Here is a 21,267-nt window from a genome sequence, read left to right as displayed (position 1 = left end):
GAGGAAGATTTGCTTGAAATTAGCTAATTCTTTCAGATTAAGGTGTGGCCTTTAAACTAAGGTGTGTGTGTGTGTGTGTGTGTGTGTGTGTGTGTGTGTGTGTGTGTGTGTGTGTGTGTGTGTGTGTGTGTGTGTGTGTGTGTGTGTGTGTTTGCGACTTGCAGTGTGTGTGTGTGTGTGTTTGCGCTTTGCAGTGCGTGTGTTCACTACTCACTGGGATGGGTTAAATGCAGAGGTCACATTACGAGTATGCGTTGCATGCTTGTCACTTTCACTTTACTTTCAAAGAATCATGGGGTAAATTTCATTTTTCGGAACTATTCCTTTAAAGGTCCAGTCTGTAGATTTTTAGCGGCATCTAGTGGTGATAATGTAAATTGCAACCAACGGCTGAGTCCAGCTCACCACTCCCTTTTGAAATGCATAGTGAGGCTAAGGTAGCCACCACAGGACAAATTTGTCATTGTCTGAGACAACAAAGTGACAAGTTTGTTGCAGATTGTTCGTTTACAGCTACTGTAGAAACATGGTGGCGCAAAATGGCAACTTTCAAGTAAGGGGACCCGCAGTATATGTAGATAAAACGACTCATTCTGAGGTAATAAAAAACAATACATCATCACTGATAATATATATTATATTGCATTTCTGTCAAGAGATCCTTGTAAAAATTACACAATACACATTTAAAGGGGTCATCCCTGCTGAAAAACAGCTTAAACCAGCCAACCAACTAAGGCTGGTTTAAGATGGAAATACTGTAGCTGGTTTTAGCTGGTCTCCAGCCTGGTTTTAGCTGGTCTCCCAGCCTGGTCAAGTTGGTCTCCAGCCTGGTCAAGCTGTGGCCGGTTGCATAAACATAGCCGTGACATTAAGACTGCGTCTTAAGAGTGATTCTAACTAACTAGCAATTAGTTAGGGCTAATCTGTCTTGTTATTTGGATTTAAATTAGACCAATCTACCTTTCTATGTAACATACTTAAAACAGTTATGATCAGTCTTGAAGAAAAAAAATTAATGACTAACTTTTAAGACTAGTCTTAAAGTTTTATGCAACCGGCCACTGGTCTTACAGGCTGGTCAAGCTGGTCTCCCTGGGTGGTCGAGCTGGTCTCCCAACCTGGGGAGCTAAAACCAGCCTGGTCAGCTAAGACCAGCCTGACCAGCTAAAAAAGTGGACAAAACTTCTCTTAAACCAGCATGATAAACCAGCTATGACCAGGCTGGGAGACCAGCTAAAACCAGCTTGACCAGCTGAAGCTGATTTTAGCTGTTTTTTTTCAGCAGGGATATTATGAAAATCTGACTTTTCCATGTTTAAGTGCTATAAACCTAAAAAAGCACCAACCCAGTAACTTAGTTTTAATAAACCATTCTCTGCAAGCATGTAAAAAATAGGTCATTAAAATTTAGCCCCCCTTGTGATGTCAGATGGGGATCTTATTATAATAATACCGCCCTTAATCTGCATTATCCAACCACGGCACTGCCATTTAGTGCAGAGATCAGCACATTTTAATAGACACACCCAAAAACAGCGCACACCTACAAAATGTCCATTTTAACATGCTATAATAAATTATTTATATGGTATTTTGAGCTAGAACTTCAAATATGTACTCTGGGAACACCAAAAATTCATAAAAAGTCTTTATTTGGTGATTTGGTTGCACTTTTTTATTCGTCCAACAGGTGGCACTCTCACAAGAAAAACACGTCCTAGGAATGTAGACTGGCACTGTTGGGGCAATGCCTACATGTAACTCTGGGATAAACCAACAGATGTCGTCCTCTCCCTGTCCAGCAGTCATCCTGCAGCGAGAGCTCCGTGATTTGTTCTCGGGCGGATGTAGAAGGAGTGACCGCTACTATAGGAGGGGCGAATCCAGGACTGAATCGCTCCCTGTCTGCGATAAGGGTCTCGAGATACTCGTGAGGTGCGCGGACAGGTCTCGCAGATGCCTCCAACAAGCGGATTTTCACCTCGTTATTTCCCCGCGCGTGATTTTTCAGTCTCGTCGTCCGGCTGATGTACACAGGGAGATGCGTGCAGACGCTGTTAGCAGATCACAGGGGAAACATTGCGACCAAAGTGTCCGAGGCTGCACCTGATATCTAAATCTCCTGCCTTTATTACCCCCGTCCACTTTATCAGTCGTGTTTTATGTCTCTTGCTTCAACTCTCTGGATTTTGCTTTGTGCACACATTTGGGACGTCAGACCGCAAAATGAGTGAGGAAATATCAGATGTCCCGCAAGAACTGCTTGGTAAGATTTTCTACTATTTACATGAAAATAGGCAAAGTAACCGACTCGACAAAATGCTAATATTTCAGTCAGTCAGTCAGTCAGTCAGTCAGTCAGGATTTTATTTATTATAATTAGCGATGTTACAATTAGTAGCCGAATGAATACTGTGTATATTATTATTATTATTATTATAGCCTATTAAACGTTGTGTAATCGGAAAGAATCGAGTAACGTTAATTCCTCATGTTCGAGTGTTCAAGTTATTGTTGATATTGAGTGTTTGTTTCTGTGCGCTGTTATATTGCACATCATAATGTTTTTTATTGTATTGTTTGTGTTATATGTGTACACAGCTGCAATGACTACAAATCATGATTGTAAGTAATGTAGTCTGTAAAGACCTGACAGTATTCAATCACAGTATTCATTCATAATATATACAATGGAAAGAATCGGTCTGTGATGTTTGTGAGAAAGATGATAATCCATCCCTGCCTTCACGGTTTATTATAAAGCCAATATTAAACACACTAGATGTACACTGAGATTCTTGTTACAAACTTAGACTAGCTTCCTCCTCACCTGTACTTATTGTTCAAGCAAAACTCAGATTGCAAACATAATTCATAAATCTAAGAAGATGTGGGAATGTTTTTTCCTATACAATTTATATCACAGCTATGCTTTTTCCACAATTCATCAAAACATAAGCATATTAATAACCAAAATCCAAATTTGCTACTTCTTACCACGTTCAACAAATGAGATCAGTCAAATCCCTTATCTGTATTTATTTTCCATAACCAATGGAATGGTGACAATGTCATCATAGCCTTTATTTTCCACAACCCAACACATAGATGGACTTTATTTACAGTATAAATCCCACACAATGCAATTTTCCATTAGTATCACTAAGCGATGTTGCTGTACTTTGTTTCATGCTTTACCTGTCCCATGCAATTAAATGCTAAAAGAGTCAGTGGACACCATGCACTGCATGTTTCTCTGTCCAGTTCCCTACCGGCCTCCTGTGACACACCTGTGTCTCAACACCACTGCCGGCCTTTAAAGGGAATAGAGACAAATGTGGTGTGTTTGAAGCAGAAAGGAGACCTTATTAGCTGTGTAAACTCTTGTGTATGACAATGGTGTGATTAGCAGCAGACCGGCCTCATGCAAAATGAGGAAGAGATGTGACTTCACTGTTTTACTGACCGCAGCGTGTGGAGATATCACAGAAGAGGCATTGTTTTCTTACAGTACAGGACACATGCTTGTCACCTGATTTCACTTTTTGAAAAAAATGTGGTGTGGTGGTTCTTTTAAACATTTGCATTTACATATTTCCCAGACACTTATCCAAAGTGACTTGCAGGTATACATTTTTATGAGTGGGTGTGTTCCTTGGGCACTGTTATCACAATGCTATACCAATTGAGGTACAGGAACACTGTTAGTTAAGCTCTTTTACACAGACATTACGGACAATACACAGAAAATGCGTCCGTGATTTGTCCGGGATTGTTTGATTTTTGGATTATTCAAGGAATGTGACAGAGCTATGCAGTTCTGCCAGGAAGAATTGGCTAAAATTCCTCCTCAACGATGTGCTGGTCTGATCCACAGCTACAGGAAACGTCTGGTTGAGGTTTTTGCTGCCAAGGGCTGTCAACCAGTAGGGGTGCACTGATAAATGCCAATATACACTAATAATACGTGGCCAATAACTATTCTGAATTGCACAGCAGATATTATTCACAGCTATTTCATCTACTACGGCTTTTGATCACGATCTGAAATCGCTGTTAGTTTGAGACGTATATAACATGCATTTGAAAAAGCAACACTCGCCAAATGTAATTAGTGGTGCTTGCATTTATGCAAAGCATCACTATTATTATTCGTCATACTTATTATTTATAATTATTCTTCTTTTTCTGGACACTTTTTCGGCGCGTAACTCGTCCCGCACGGTTTAACGTAGTCCCACGAAAGAGGGCTCAAATCGACCGGATTATTGAGGAGAGGTGTGCTATGACTTTTATAAGGGATCGGGTGCAGGATTTCTGAAAGGGGGGCGAAAAACCACCCGAAAAATCCCATTGACTTAACATTGCACCAAACTTTGACGAGTCATAGCTCCGCTCGAGGATTTTGTAGAAACATGTGGGTTACAACATTTGAAGAGGGTGGTAGGCTCTGTAAGAACATGGATCACAATGGGGTGTAAGTTGTACCCCTGGGGTGTAAGAGGTGCCCAAAAATGCCCAATGAAAAGTCAATGGGGCAAAATCCCATAGACTTACATTGCAAAAATTTTGACGGGTCATAGGTACGAGTGAGGATTTTGTAGAAACATGTGGGTTACTAAATTTGAAGAGGGTGGTAAGCTATTTAAGAACATACATGACATTGGGGTGTAAGTTGTACCCCTGGGGTGTAAGAGGCACCCGAAAATTCCCATTGACTTATAATGGGGCAGGAAACATGCCCATATAAGGGAATAAAACAGTTCCAGATGGGATATCTTTGCTTTACAGTGTCGTAGAGATAAGTGGGTGGGCTCATTTCACTCGGGCATCCAATCAGTCCCTCAGGATCATCCCAGAGCTATTAAGCCACGCCCCTAGCAACAATTTTGGGCACCCTAGCAACATCTCCCATAGACTGCCATTATAAAATGCCCAGATGGATATCTTTGCACCACAGTGTCATAGAGACATGGGGGTGGGCTCATTTTACTCAGGCATCCAATCAGTCTCTCATGATCCTTACATAGGTATTAAGCCACGCCCCTAGCAACCACTTTTGAGCACCCTAGCAACATAAAATTCAAACAGTTATATCTCCGCATCAGAACATAGTAGAGACACGGGGGTTGGACCGTTTGACTCGTGACTCGGAGTGTAATCATTATGGGATGCCAATTTTTTCCCTAGCAACCAAATACAGTACCCTAGCAACAGAGTAAACAAAGGCTTATATCTCCGGACCAGAACATCGTAGAGACACGGGGGTTGGACCGTTTAACTCGTGACTCAGAGTGTAATCATTATGGGATGCCAATTTTTTCCCTAGCAACCAAATACAGTACCCTAGCAACAGAGTAAACAAAGCCTTATATCTCCGCATCAGAACATCGTAGAGACACGGGGGTTGGACCGTTTGACTCGTGACTCAGAGTGTAATCATTATGGGATGCCAATTTTTTCCCTAGCAACCAAATACAGTACCCTAGCAACAGAGTAAACAAAGCCTTATATCTCCGCATCAGAACGTCGTAGAGACACGGGGGTTGGACAGTATGACTAATGACTCGGCGTGTAATCATTATGGGATGCCAATTTTTTCCCTAGCAACCAAATACAGTACCCTAGCAACAGAGTAAACAAAGCCTTATATCTCCGCATCAGAACGTCGTAGAGACACAGGGGTTGGACCATATGACTAATGACTCAGAGTGTAATCATTATGGGATGCCAATTTTTTCCCTAGCAACCAAATACAGTACCCTAGCAACAGAGTAAACAAAGCCTTATATCTCCGCATCAGAACGTCGTAGAGACACGGGGGTTGGACCGTATGACTAATGACTCGGCGTGTAATCATTATGGGATGCCAATTTTTTCCCTAGCAACCAAATACAGTACCCTAGCAACAGAGTAAACAAAGCCTTATATCTCCGCATCAGAACATCGTAGAGACACGGGGGTTGGACCGTTTGACTCGTGACTTGGAGGGTAATCCCTAGTGGATGCCATTTTTTTCCCTAGCAACCAAATACAGTACCCTAGCAACAGAGTAAACAAAGCCTTATATCTCCGCATCAGAACATAGTAGAGACACGGGGGTTGGACCGTTTGACTCGTGACTCGGAGTGTAATCATTATGGGATGCCATTTTTTTCCCTAGCAACCAAATACAGTACCCTAGCAACAGAGTAAACAAAGCCTTATATCTCCGCATCAGAACATCGTAGAGACACGGGGGTTGGACCGTTTGACTCGTGACTCAGAGTGTGATCATTATGGGATGCCAATTTTTTCCCTAGCAACCAAATACTGTACCCTAGCAACAGAGTAAACAAAGCCTTATATCTCCGCATCAGAACATCGTAGAGACATGGGGGTTGGATCGTTTTACTCGTAACTGGAAGTATAATCATATACTGTCCCCAGAAATTTGCCACGGCAAGCACCACTTCACATTTTCTTCAGGAAATGTACCTATCTAGTTATTATACATATTCTTTATTATCATGAAAATACCTGAAAATGTTTGAAGAACAGCAATATAAATATATCCTTAAGACATTTCCAGAAGCTGTCATATCTGCGTGTGTATGGTTCTTCGTCTACAGCGCATATTGAACTTCTGCACGAGAGTGCCCCCTGGCTTTTGGATGTAAAGGCGTTTTACCGTAATTCATTGAGAAGCATAGAGAGCATCATCGGCCGATATATCAGTGCACCCCTATCAACCATTAATTCCAATTGGTTGCCTCTGAATGTTTCCGCCTTCTGATTGGTTGCCGCCGAATCCCGCCATAGCTCATTTCCATAAAGTTGAGCTGATTTAAACTCTCCTCGATACTCACATCTAACCCTCCAGTCACATTAGCTACAAGAGACAGAGACAGAGCGACAGCCTACCATTCATTTTCAATGGGAGTGGCTGTTTGCCAGCGACAAGCGCCGAGCTCGCCGCTGCGCCGAGCAAGGTGGGGCCAAAATAGACAAGAAGGCTATTTTATGCAAATGCTGAGCGATGCGACAAAGCGACTGCCAATCGGAGTGAAGGGGCAGCGTGACGTAGGTCTGTGGCTCGAGTCAAAGAAAAAATTCAAGATGGCGGAAAATACATATTTCTGTATATCTGATAAGTTTGGCATTTTATCTCATATATTTTGCAAAAAAAGAAGGGTTTATTGCTTTATTGCAACGTTTCGATCTCTCGATCTTCTTCAGGCATCAAACATATCGTCGCTGTCCGATGAAACTCACGTATGTTCATTTTGCCGATTTTGAGATTTTTTGACAGATTGAATGTCCAGGTTCATTTCCATATACAGTATGCGTCACATACCTAAATAGCCAATGAAAACTTGTGAAATCATGTCATCTGATTTTCACGTACCCATTTGGTGTCAAAGCTGTCAATCACGCCGCATATCTTCCGCCTGTGAAGCATCTCGCAGGTCTCGTGAAGTTTCATCGAACCTCAGCACTGGATATAGCCGAATAAACATGACAATGACTTTCCTTCGAGGTAAACGTTTCCCCCGGACGCCAGACTAACATCTAGGAGTTACTTAATTACGGTAGGACTGTGCAAACAAAGTATCTGTCTAGCATTGGTGATATTTACGCTGGGGATTTCCCCACCACTTTTTGAAAGCATTTGGTTAAAATGTTCTGAAAAATCAAGCGATGCTTAAGACTGGTTTTGTGGTCCAGGGTCACATATGTTGTGTTGTATGCTTATGGTGTGTTTTCTTGTACATATGTAATGAAATTCATTGTAATCATTTATTAAACGCGCTGCTGTTTTCTACGGTATGGTGCTTTGGCATTGTTCGGTTGAGCTGGTGTTGCAGGGACTGTTACATGTGTGATGTGTGCATTCGACATTGTTGAGGGTTTATAAATTTATGCTGAGTATTTTCTTGTTGTTGACTGACCTACGCTATGCCCATTTTTGATGCGCGTTATTCAATATTTTTCCCGTCCTGCAGTAATGTTTTTATCTGATCTTTTGTCCCCACCACTTTTCAACACAAACTGATGCCCCTGTTGTGTAGCATTACCATGTCAATGTATTGATTCATTGTCCCTTAATGGTTTGCAAGAGACATTTAATACACTTATAATTAATATTAAATAAAGTAAGCGTATTTAACCAAGACGTAGGCTATTTAATAAACTGAGCGTATTCATCTGTCAATACGAAACGCGACTTGGTCATTCTAATTAATGATCGGAAGAACGCGAATCGATCTAAGTTACTGTAAAATATGCACGCATGTCCATTTAAACTCAATTTTGGTCAAATGTGGATTACATCATGACACTGGCAAGAATATGGTTACATGTAAATATGCCGTACCAAGTATGACAACGCTACATTCAACTGCTTTTGATATACTGTGTTTTTTTCACTTTCTGAAAAGTTACCGTTTTGGACATACGTGAGTTTCATCAGGCAGCGACGATATATAGAATATAGAATATATGTTTAATGCCTGAAGAAGATTGAGAGATCGAAACGTTGCAATAAAGCAATAAACCCTTCTATTTTTGCAAGTGGATAGTGTGCGGGACCTCTCTTTTTTCATTTGTCAATATTTGGACTTTCGAGTCCTGCTCTCCTACGCACCTATCGTACACAGGTGTGCGACGTTTATGTGATTGATCTCATATATTTTGTTACTTTTATTGAGAAAAAAATACTTTTAAATCCAAAAACATCGTTCTTGTAACTTAAAGCAACACTAAAGAGTTTTTTTTTTACCTTAAAATAATGTTTCCAAAAAAGTTTCAGTCGTTCATCCACTCGAAACAGGGTGAACGGCACTTTCACTTTCCCTTTGCAGCCCTCTATCGGCCAAAACCGCACTAAAGAAGTTTCCAACTACCGGGTCGCGGTCCTGTAGTTTGAGTAAAACTACAAAAACTTGCTTTTAAGGAAAACCTACAATCCAATCAGAGCCAGCTTTGCTGCAGTAGGCTAAATTATTTACAACAGTGGAAATGGACAATTCCGCTTCCAACCTGTATGGTGAGCAAAGAGCAAAAACTATTTAGTGTTGCTTTAACAATACCTCTGCAGTGACTTTTGATACCGCTTTTAGATACTTGCCAAGGAACGCCCATCAAGCGAGTGCGTGTCGCTCAGTTTTGTAGCTAATGTGACTGTAGGGTTACATGACGTGCCGCTCCGCTAATCACCGGAGCTCGCCGCCGGCTCTCATTGAAAAGAATGACTTCCGACCACTTTGACGCTCTCGCCAGAGGCGGTGTGAATGCACAGTAAGTGGTTCACTTACTTTTTCCACTGCCATTTTGAATGTCGAATGAGTGTGTTTACTAATGCCGTGAAAGATCAGAATTTTGTTGTGTAATTATTTTTAAACACATTATGTTTGTTAATACTCTTGACTTAAATGAAGATCAGATCACATTTTATGACAAATTTATTCAGGAAACTATAAAATTCCAAAAGGAATTACTTGCCACTGTATTTCAGCAAAAAAGCTGAAGATATTAGAAGTGCACCCCAACAGCGGCAGGCATGACCCACTTTTACACCAATCCAGAGCTGAAGAAGAGCGAGTCTGTGAGGGTGTGGAGAATCGATTAGAGGTGGAACTTTGGTATACATTTGACTGCTGGCTACTATCTACACTGTGCCAGACTTATGAACTTCTGCTTGATGTAAAATGAATGTGATTTAGCTTTCCACCCCCAAACACTCATCCATCTCTTTCCTTCCCCCTCTCTCTCTTTTTGAGAGATACATGTTAATGACTATCCATGGTGTTATAAATATTGGTGGCCTTTTTTATCTGTAATATTGGAGAGAACAAGCAAAGAAGACTTTTTTTCTTGGGCTGACTTTTTAACAGTACTGAAACTTTCCCTGATGTGTTTTTCTCCAATCAGAAAGTGTAAAAGATGCAGTTGGCAGGAAGATCAAGCTGTTGGTCAAGAAGCGGGTTAAACTGGAGATCAAAGGAGACAAAGTGGAGAACAGAGTCCTGGTGAGTCGCTCCATTCTCATCCATCTGTCTGTCTGTTTACCTGTTCATATCCCTCTATCCGCGTATGTCCAAAAAACCTGTAATTCAGCAAAAAGACAGGTTTTTAATCTCAAGATTTAAGTCCACTTCCAGTATTCCAGGGAATGTGGGTGTGCCAGATTGGTTTCTGGTTTCATCTGGCTGCCTCTGAGAGAAAAGCATTTCTCCACAAACACATTTACACCTGGATGAGTAGAGCAATGAGACATGATAGCGCTGGCAGGAGAGGAAGTTCATCCTGTATGATGCCTGTATTAAAGTGCTGGGTCTGACACGGCTTTAGCTTGCATCAGTGCTTATGTGAGTCTTAGCGAATGGTTTTAAGGCATTTTTATTGGAATACTTGCCTGTTGGTGTTTAGGGAAGATTGTTTTAATGGATGGTCTAGATTAATCGAGGGAGTCGGCTGGAGAGATGCCACAGCCTCTTAAAGATCTGTATTAGTTTGGCAGAAGTGCTGTGTGAGGATGTTTGGAGAGGGAAATGTTTTTAAAAATTGTTTTTAATGGCTCAGGGCCAGGTTTAGATGGATCTGTTTAATCTAACAGGACTCCAAAGGCATTGAAGTATTATGTACACGAGCAAAACCAGTTACATTGTCTGAAAATATTTTACTGTTGCTTCAGTGGTTTATAAGATGGGTAAGAGCGCCACCTAATGGATAATAGCATAATTATGAATTGCCATAAAAACATTGGTGGGAAAAGAGTTAAAGAGTAACACAGATCCAAAATCGAAAATGACCTGTATTGCAGTGTGTCATGTAGCTGTCCATCAATGTAAACAATGTGCAAGGTAGTTGAACCAAAAAGTGCACGATTAATAAAGTTATTGGCTTCTAAAGTAGGGAGTCAACTCTGAATCGCTGAAACAAGTCGTCATATGGATAGAATACACTTTGCATAATAATCTCCGCCTACAGCCTTGCCTGCGGTTGAAACGAAAACTATGACCTGCCCACAGCTAGTTAGCGTGTAAACATCATATCATGCTGTGTTTTCAGTTTGTGTTGTTTTCACTACCAAAGAATGAAGATATATTAAGAATCTGTGGTTAAAATTACTTTTTCAAGGAGGGATATACTAAACGCTTCGCTGTGAAGAATTAGTGGTTTATTAGAATTAGTGGTTCATTTTTAACGGAAGGATTTATTAGACGTTTGGCAATGAAAGATGTGCATTTTTACTGATTTGATCATAAACTAGCTATTGGTGCTTTTCCAGTGCATAGTACCCCACGATTTAGGTCGGGTCAGCTCACCTCACTTTGGCTTGGTTAGCTTTTCCATCGAGTTTAGTAACACTTCGGAGTGGGAGGAATTAAAGGCATGTCGTTATATTTGCGGTGCCTACTGCTGTGACATCATACAAGTGAGAGCGTCGTTGTACATTCTCAGTGCACCACAAAATTAAAATTGACCACCACAAATAGATGTTTACACATCGCGTTTATCACTACCTCTGTCTCACATGACAGTTTCTATACAAACACACGTGGCATCAGTCGACGTGCTCCGCTGAGCCTCATTTAAGTTGCCTTTAAGCATGTATGCGGATCTGCGCATCGCGAATGTGCAGCCACAAACTGCCAGTCTAGAAAATAAAACTGTTACTGATTCTCAACCTGTGGATGTTTTTCATCGCTGAAAGGGAGTTTGGGAACTTACAGTAAAGCAAAGTTTTGGGAGACAGCGCAAGCTAGCACGAAGGTAAAGCTAATATTTTACATTATAGAGATGATGCTGGTAGTGACGATTCTCTCAGATCAATCAGTCATCTAAAGTGTTTTCGCGTCACGTTTTGGTATCAGCTCGGGTCGCTGGGAACCCCAACCAAGGTGGTACTTAAAAAAGTATCAGGTACTACGTAGTGCACCCAGTGGAAAAGCCCCCAAATGTAAGCTGACCTGACCCAAACCGTGGGGTACTAAGCAATGGAAAAGCGCCATATCTCAGCGTTTAACAGTCTCGGCTTCACTTCGGATAATGAAAAGCTTCCCGATCTTCGTTTCATTCCAGTTTGCAGACATTTTTCATTGTGAACGTTGATCTGCATTTACAACCTGTGTCAAACAGCTGAAAGATAACTACACTGTTGCAATGACACAATTCTTACAGCTAGGGCTGGGCAATTTGACCTAAAATCAAAACCTCGGTTAATCTAACATTTGACATCGGTTACGATTAATAAACGATTATTTTTTTGCCTCATAGTTCCCTGACTAAGGTTGGAAAGTTTAGGGCACACCTTAAATCAGCCTGCAATGCAATTATTCACATTTCTCCCAAATTAACTGCATTACTGAAAAATATTAAATAGACTTAACTCTATGCAGATGTTGCATGTCATTATGTACAATTGATGAAACTTTCAGAATGGGAAGTTATGAACCAAAGAATCATACAACCCCCATGACTAATTATAGACATAAGATACATACATAATAAGTTGTATCCAGATAGCATATTGTAATGAGATGAGTAGGGCAAAATACATACTTGGACTGTATCCTTTACACGTTTCTTGTATTCAATCCATTTTTTCTTAACTGGGCATTGATGTCTAAGCCATTTATTCTCATCTGTAATGCTTTTGGTGTTAATGTAGACTAGAAGTTCTCCCGTTCTCTCTCTCCGTCATCTCTGAAGTGTCTAATTAAACTCACGCGGGCGCGTCTTTTCGCGGTTTTGAGTGAGTGAGATGTGATGACATTACCCGGGCTGCTTAGAGACCCATCGGTAGATTAAACTGAGCGCGTGTGCGGTAAAAACCCGATCGCGCATTCCGTATTTTTGTCACAGGTGCCTGCACATTCGCGAGTACTTCTTAAAAAAAAGTACTGTGCTTCTTTTGGGCACTAGATGATCCTGCTGCTCAGTTAAACAGTGTTTGAGTTCTCCTCCATGTTTCGCTGTGCCACTGACAGGACGGGGCGGAGTTACGCAACATCACACGCAGCAGTTTGTTTTTAAAGGGAAAGTATTAACAGGAGTAAAAACCGAAATAACCGACATAATAAAATAATGTCGGTTAGAGGTTCTGAATTTCGGTTTCGGTTATTTTTCGATTAATCGCCCAGCCCTACTTACAGCATTGTTCTGGCCTTTTGTTTACACCGATCGCGTTACTGCAATGTTACTAGATCCCATTTCTGGTAGTCATCCCAGGATCAAATCCAGGATGTGTTTACATTCACACAGATGGCACTTTCATACTATATGTTGGGTTAAATTCTGATAGAAATAAACTACTGACGTCTTTTTAAAACACCATTGTGAAACATTGCTGTTGTAATAATTAAGATTTAGCATTTATATCATGATCAAACAGTTAAATCAGAACTGTACCTTTAAAACCACAGATATGACTACTTCTTAGACTGACTATAGTGATTCACAATCCTAAGCAAACGCACACAGTAGGGATGCACGATATATGGCCAACGTATCGTTATCGGCCGATAACTGCTTATTTTTTATATGATCGGTTATCGGTCTGATAGCAAAATTAGGCCGATAAATGAAAGCCGATAAATGATGGATTATTTTGGTTTGTTAAACCACTTCACTTGCTCATTGCTGGCCATGTGGAGTTTTGATTGGTGCTTTCTGTGACATAGCACGAAGATGACACGTGTTGCGGGCTTAAGAAGAGTATGCTAGTCTATCTCAAAGACAAGATGTCCGCGGTCTGCGAGTTTTTCATTGTGATAATAATATGAATATTTATCGGCCTATATATATATCTATATCTATATATATCTATATATATATATCTATATATATATATATATATATATATATATATATATATATATATATATATATATATCGGTTATCGCCCCCAAATATAAATAGTTATCGGTTACCAGTATCGGCCAAAATTTCTACATCGGTGCATCCCTAGCACACACACAGCAATATTTGACGTTAAAAATCATGTAGGCTTCTGAGCACGACAAACAATGTGTTGCTGTTGGACAAATACAGAAATAGGACAAGGGATTGACATAGAGACACTCAGACAGACAGAGCACCAGAGAGTCATGAGGGGAAAACAGTGCTGGAATTTCCCTGGCGTTTGTTGGAAATTCTGTAATGATTCCTAAACCATAAGAATGAAAGACTGGCACCTTCACTGTTCTAAATAAATGATTGGGATGTCATTTCAAGAGGAAGAAGTGTTCGGTGAGGAGTGATAAAATGTATCAAGTGAGGAGTGATAAAATGTATCAACAAACACAGTCCACCTCAATGTTTTGTCAGCCAGCCAAGGATTTTCATCTCGGTGCACTAATTTGAAGTTTGACGTGTGTGTACACAGTCCATCAAATTTGTTGTCAGCTATTTTTATTTATTTACATTTTGGCTTTTAGTAGATGCTTTTATCCAAAGTGACTTACAAAAGTGATTTTTATTTGTGATTTATCAAAAGTTGCAACATGACTGCATGACTGTTTCCCCATATTTCATCATCGTTTTATTGAAATACTTTGTAGGCTAACTCAGTCATTTTTTCTGATGTACAAATTGTCGGGTTACCACAATGTGTCCACAACAAAAAGAAATTTCCAATGTTGCAACATATAAAAACACACTTTGTAGATGTGTTAAGTCCTCAGGGGCCTCAGGGAGAAAAAGCAAATTGTCAGTTTAATGTCACATCACAAGACAGATCGCTAGCAGAGAATATAAATGATACAATTTTTACATTTAAGAGGATGACACCGGGATGAGGAGAGAGCGGTTCAAATAGTCAGTCAGTCATACAGTAAACCCTCGGGCCTTTGCTCAAGCTCTGACTCGCCTAGTAGACAAAAAGATATTATTTCTCCTTAAAGGCAGAAGGAAATATAAACTGTATGTGTTATTACAGGTTGTCATCATGAGTATATGAGCTGGCACTTTAACTTCCTTTTGGTCTAGTTGGCAATGCTCACCTAGATGGAGCTGGATGGACCTCAAGCAGGGCTCACAGCCAACAAACCCATCTTCAATCGAAAGATAGATCTATAACTCCCTACTCATCACATCAGTTTTTAATTAAAACACATCGGCAGATATTCACTCAGGTTGTTTCATGATAATATACTAGTACTCATTATTTTTGTGGTATATTATAGGGTCGATACAATTTACAGTATGTGATTTTCCCTATGTACATGGATAACCACTGGTGTTAACCGGAGCATTGGCATTAGCAGTTCGATTCCCAGGAAACACACGTTTGATAAAAGCTTATTGATTGGATAGTGTCGCTTGCTTCGGATAAAAGCATCTGCCAAATGCATAATGTAAATTTAGCATGACATAAAATGTAAGCTAGGGGTGTAAATCGGACATCTTGATACGATGCAATATCATATCACATAGCCTAGATTCTCTTAATGTTTTGCAGATTTCTCAAAAAAAAAGAGTATATGGTTTTGATTTAATTCACGAGTATATCGATCGATTTATTAATATTTAGATATTCAGATGCAAAGTTTTCTTAGTCTGTCTTCGCTGTTACCACTGCTTTGCAATATGATGCACAGTATTGTCATTAAACAAAAAAGCATGCTTTGGTGAAAAAAGCATAGATGGAATTTACGTAAACATGTAAAGTGACAAAATAAAGGTATCGCTATTTTACATGCGGGATTACGTTTGCCATTTCATTGATTCATTAATCCATATCGATGTATTGTTACACCTCTAATGTTTACGTACTTTTTTTTTAAACCGAAGCGTATACGATATACTGTAAAGTAAACTAAAACAGTTTTTATTTGTTGTAAATGAAATTATCTGTGTCATAAGCAACTTACAAAATGAATGTTTGACTGTTCACTGGTGTGTAATAGTGAACAAATAACGCACCGTCATCTATAATGGAATGGTGTGGATTTTGTAGTTCTCAATGAGAAATTTGATACCTTTTGTTTAGCCCTAGGCATCCTCTAAATAATGGGTGTGGATGAGGGAATGATGAGGCCATCTGTGTGATGTCTTTCACTGCCAGGTTTCACATGGCAAGAGGGTATGATGGTCACAATGACTGACCCGGCCCTGTAAACCACTCTCAGCTTGACAAATTGTCCAGTAAAATTTAATTCCGAAGCCTACCTTATATAATATATATATACTGTGTTTAGTTGTCTGTAATATATTTTTTAAATCTCATATGGTGCATTGGAGTAAATGTTGTGGGCTAAGATGTTATGGGACCATCAGGAGCCTCATACAGTTTGTCAGCAGTGCCCTAGCTGTTGAACAGGAGTGTAGTGGATGATGGCTAGACTCTTTGTGTGTGCGTGTGTGAGAGAGAGAGATCTTACTGTTAAATTCCACATCAGCATGTGGGAATCCGAGCTTTTCCTTATGGCTTGCCTTAACATGACAGCAGAGATTACAGGGCACTGCGACAAAGAGCCACATATAAATCACAGGGTCCTAATGCCCCTCAGGTTCAGACTGATATTGTTAAAGTCCCCATGAAATCAATTTTTTTTAAATGAAATATTGCAATGTTTATTATTAACAATTTGTCTTTGTCTTTTTTTATTTGAGCATCTGTTAACCATTCTCCTCCAAGTGCCAGTCTGCTGCTAGTTTCATTTATGAATGAAACGCCTGCTTTTCTCTATCCAATCAAATCACAGTGGAAAACACAAGCCACGCCCACTCATTTCATGGTGCGATATTCTGTTTCAATTGGAAATACATCACAACATGAAAGTAGTCAATCGTGACTTTCGGTTCATGGGGACTTTGAATAATTGGCTTTAGCAGTAGCTTGGAACGGTTTTGGAATTTTAAATACGAGTGAGAATTCTTTCTGATGAAATCACAATTTCTTAATGGTGTCAGGTGTCCGAACTTGAGGTCTGTCAAATGTTGGGGCAGGTTTGGGCCATATAATAGGTTTCCATTAGATTTAGTAACTTACAAAATTTGTAACTGATACATTTGCAAACTATATGTGTTTTAACATCATTAATGCATTTAGTTTAACTTTATATTAGTGGTTGACCGGCATGTTTTTTTCATGTCCGGTGCCGAATCCGATACCGATATTAAGAAAGCTGTACAGGGAGTGCAGAATTATTAGGCAAGTTGTATTTTTGAGGATTACTTTTGTTATTGTACAACTACAGTGCTCTTGGTCAATTCAAAATGTTAACAAACCCTCAAACCTGAACATTTAAGTAGTAAAAGTGAAATTTTGGCTTTCTTAAGAGAACATTTCTATGTACATCATCACTAGGCAACTATTAGTGTGCAGAATTTTTAGGCAACTAAATGAAAAACAAAGATTTTACCATCTCACTTGTTTTTTTTCACCTGCCAAAGTGAGAACAACAAACAAACTCCACATTTACAAAAAAATAAAAATAAAACAACAAAAAATACAAAAATTTAAAGACTCAGTGACCAATATAGCCACCCCTCTTCTCGACAACAGTCACAAGCCTTCCATTCACGGATTCAGTCAGTTTCTTGATCTGGTCTGAACCAACATTTTGTGCAGACGCAACCACAGCCTCCCAGACAGTGTTCAGAGAGGTGTACGGTTTACCTTCACTGTAAATGTCCTGCTTAAGAAGGGATCAAAAGGTCTCAATAGGGTTTAAGTCAGGTGAAGAAGGGGGCCATGTCATTAGTTTTTCACCTTTAAGGCCTTTACTGGCCAGCCACTCAGTTGAGTACTTTGATGCATGTGCTGAAGCATCGTCCCGCACAAAAAAGTCTTATTGAAAGTTGCAGATTCCCTCCCGCACCACTGCTTGAAGAAAGTGCCCTCCAAAAATTGGCAGTAGGTCTGAGAGTTGTTTTTTATTTTCATTTTCAACCCCAAAAGGTCCAACAAGCTCATGTTTAATAATACCTGTCTGTGCCTGCCTGCCTGTAATGTAGAAGACACTTTCCTAAAGCAGCGGCACAGGAAAAAGTCTGCATCCCCCAAGAGACTGATTATTCTGCAAGACAACGCTCCATCACATACATCACAAGTACTCCACTGCATGGCTGGCCAGTAAAGGCCTTAGAGATGAAAAACTAATGCCAAGGCCCCCTTCTTCATCTGACTTAAACCCTATTAAGACCTTTTGATCCCTTTTTAAGCAGGACATTTACAGTGAAAGTAAACCGTACACCTCTCTGAACACTGTCTGGGAGGCTGTGGTTGCGTCTGCACAAAATGTTGGTTCAGACCAGATCAAGAAACTGACTGAATCCGTGAATGGAAGGCTTCTGACTGTTATCGAAAAGAAGGGTGGCTATATTGGTCACTGAGTTTATATATATATATTTTTTATTGTTTTATTAATTTTTTTTGTAAATGTAGAGTTTGTTTATTATTCTCACTTTAACAGTTGAAAAAAAAACAAAGTGAGATGGTAAAATCTTTGTTTTTCATTTACTTGCCTAATAATTCTGCACACTAATAGTTGCCTAATAATGATGTACATAGAAATATTCTCTTAAGAAAGCCAAATTTTCACTTTTACTACTTAAATGTTCAGGTTTGAGGGTTTGTTAACATTTTGAATTGACCAAGAGCACTGTAGTTGTACAATAACAAAAGTAATCCTCAAAAATACAACTTGCCTAATAATTCTGCACTCCCTGTATGTCTGATTGGCCGATATGTGGCCAATATAACACAAATGTTATTACAGTAAATAAGGAACAAACAGAAAATTGATGGAAGTAAAAATACATTGGTTATGGATAACATTTATAAATATAAAATTTTGAAGTACTTTAAACATATTTACAAGACATGGATTTGACATCTCACGGTACTGTTTAAATAAGTGTATTAAACTTGTGTGGTGTTGTGTGTGACACAACATAACATCATGTTAAATTGTGAATAATAATTGGTCATTTTACTGTCTGTCAGACTTTGAGTGACACTGAGTGCTTTTTATTACAAACATAAAATATAAGTAATAGAGAAATTTACTGGCCGATTGAACAAAATGATCGGCAAATGCAGATAATAAAAAAGTCAAAATATCGGCCTCTGCAATATATTGTCCTATCACTACTTTAAATACGTCTCATTTTGTTCTGTGACTTTTCAAAAGATTTGAAAACACTAAACTGAATGGAGAGTCCAAAGCAAAGCATGCAAACAAAAGCATTACCACTGTGAATTGTGCAATAAAAGCAGACTGTATGCGTGTAGTGTTGTGTTAACTGTAGAGTGACTGTATATACTTTAATGGGTATGTGTGCTTTTCAGAATATAGCCATTAGGTAAGGAAATGAAAAATGTGCTATAAAAAAGAATCTGTGCAGGTTATTAATCTGACAGTTTTTTTCCGCCATTTGCTTCATAGAAAATTCATGAGCTTTTGAGCCCTGGTGTTTGGGACTGTTTCCTTTACAGGTATTACACAGTCAATCTGGTGCCATTCACTTTTCACCTACTGTACACTTCCAATATTTTTTGCTTTATTTTGCAACACTTGTAGTAAGTAATATAAGGTAAAAGATAGGCCATAAATTCTTTATTACCATAAATCAGTCTATAGATTCCTTTATTTAGGACAACACTTACTTTATTGTATTAAAAAGTGCTGAGGGTTATTTCTGCTTTCATGTTAACCAAGACCAATTATATGACGCTATATCTAATATTTTAATGTTAACCAATGGAAGGTCATTTTGGAAGGCTCCTGTTTTAGGCAAAGCAGCAATTATTGAATCTTATCAATAAATAATAGATGTTTTAAAGGGGACATATCATGAAGATCTGACTTTTTCCATGTTTCAGTGCTAAAATTTAGTTCCCAGTGCTTCTTTCAACCTAGAAAATGTGAAAAAGATCAACCCAGTAACTTAGTTTTGGTAAACCATTCTTTGCAAGCATGTGAAATGGTCATTGGAATTTGGCTCCCCTTGTGATGTCAGAAGGGGATAATACCGCCCCTTAATCTGCACTATCCAACCACAGCATTGCCATTTCGATCATTTAATTTGCACTTTAAAGGACACACCCAAAAAGGCACATTTTTGCTCATTTCATTTGAAAAGTGTATAATACATTAATACATGTTATAATACATCTATATGGTGTTTTTTTAGCTAAAACTTCACATACGTACTTTGGGGACACCAAATATTTATTTACATCTTAAAAAGGTTTTGTGAAATGTCCCCTTTAATGCTGGTTTACATTATTATAAATTTGAAAATCTAGCATTGCTATTGGGATATGTCAAGATGCCCCCAAAAGTTAATCACATCCTGGTGGAAAAGTTGCCTCACAGTGTCAGTGGTGGTTCATGAGGTCAGTAGTTTTCCAGTTTACCCAATTACTGCAGTTTACTGCAAACCTGCAGTCATGTCTTACTTCTGCTATAAAATGACTAATTGTTTAGTTGAAATGTCCAGTTTTACTTCGAAATCATATTATTGATGTAATAAGCGATAGGTTGTAATATTAATTTCCTGTTTAATATTAGTAGTTAAAGTTAGTAACCATTATACTATGACCTTTGCAAACAGGTCCTGCTTCTTGAAAATTCGATTTTGCATCTGGATTGTGTTTTTCTTCCATGCACATTTTAAGAAACTGTGTTTGATTTTAGTTTTTGCATCTGTCCCGTGTTTTTCACACCAGCTCTGCATCTGATGCTGTTTTCTTTTTCTCTAAGACGCACAAACAGATACACTCGGGATGAGAGGCGGGCTCACTGTGAGCCAGCTGCAGGTTGCTTTTGAAGATCGAGATGTTTCATCTCACCTCTGAGCTCTTCATGTTTCTGCCTCTTTCATGTCAGGCTCATGCGTTGCTGTATTTCTCTAAATAAGGGAGAAGATTTATCTGGAATCCAAGATCTGTTTTTTGACGTTGTTCACTGATTATTCAGTGCACTTTATAAAACGGCTAGTTCCAATCCTTGATTCTGATTGGTCAATAGGTGTGCTTTATTCACAATAAAACACTGCTATGACCGCTTCACCCAACGGTTCTATTTAATATCACTGCACCCTTAGCAACACCCTTAGCAACACATAAACATATAATGAGACAAAGGCTGAGAGCAGTTTGTTGTTTTTATTTGAGCTTCCATGTTGTTGTTTGCATTCAGGGACTATTTTTTCCAGCGGAAGGAATGCTTTTATTGATTTAACTTCATGAAAGTTGCACTAATATTTTTTTACTTTAATATTGTGTGGTAACCGTTTTATAAAAGCAATAAGGTACTCGAGGCAAGT

General features: G+C 39.1%; 1 protein-coding gene across 4 annotated transcripts in view; it reads left to right on the top strand.

Moving 5' to 3' along the window:
• The first annotated feature begins 1,810 nt into the window (after window positions 1-1,810).
• Window positions 1,811-21,267, top strand: part of LOC129447686 (F-actin-uncapping protein LRRC16A) — a 140,909-nt gene continuing 121,452 nt past the window's right edge. Inside the window, exons 1-2 of one of the 4 annotated variants that reach the window (XM_073871860.1) lie at window positions 1,811-2,269; window positions 9,916-10,013. In XM_073871860.1, coding sequence (XP_073727961.1) covers window positions 2,230-2,269; window positions 9,916-10,013 — 138 coding nt within the window. In that variant the 5' untranslated portion in view covers window positions 1,811-2,229. The remainder of the gene's footprint in view (window positions 2,270-9,915; window positions 10,014-21,267) is intronic. The other 3 variants (XM_073871859.1, XM_073871857.1, XM_073871858.1) reach the window with 3 other exon arrangements.

This window comes from Misgurnus anguillicaudatus, chromosome 10, assembly GCF_027580225.2.
Source record: "Misgurnus anguillicaudatus chromosome 10, ASM2758022v2, whole genome shotgun sequence".
NCBI lineage: Eukaryota > Metazoa > Chordata > Actinopteri > Cypriniformes > Cobitidae > Misgurnus > Misgurnus anguillicaudatus.
This window is presented reverse-complemented; position numbering and strand designations above follow the sequence as displayed.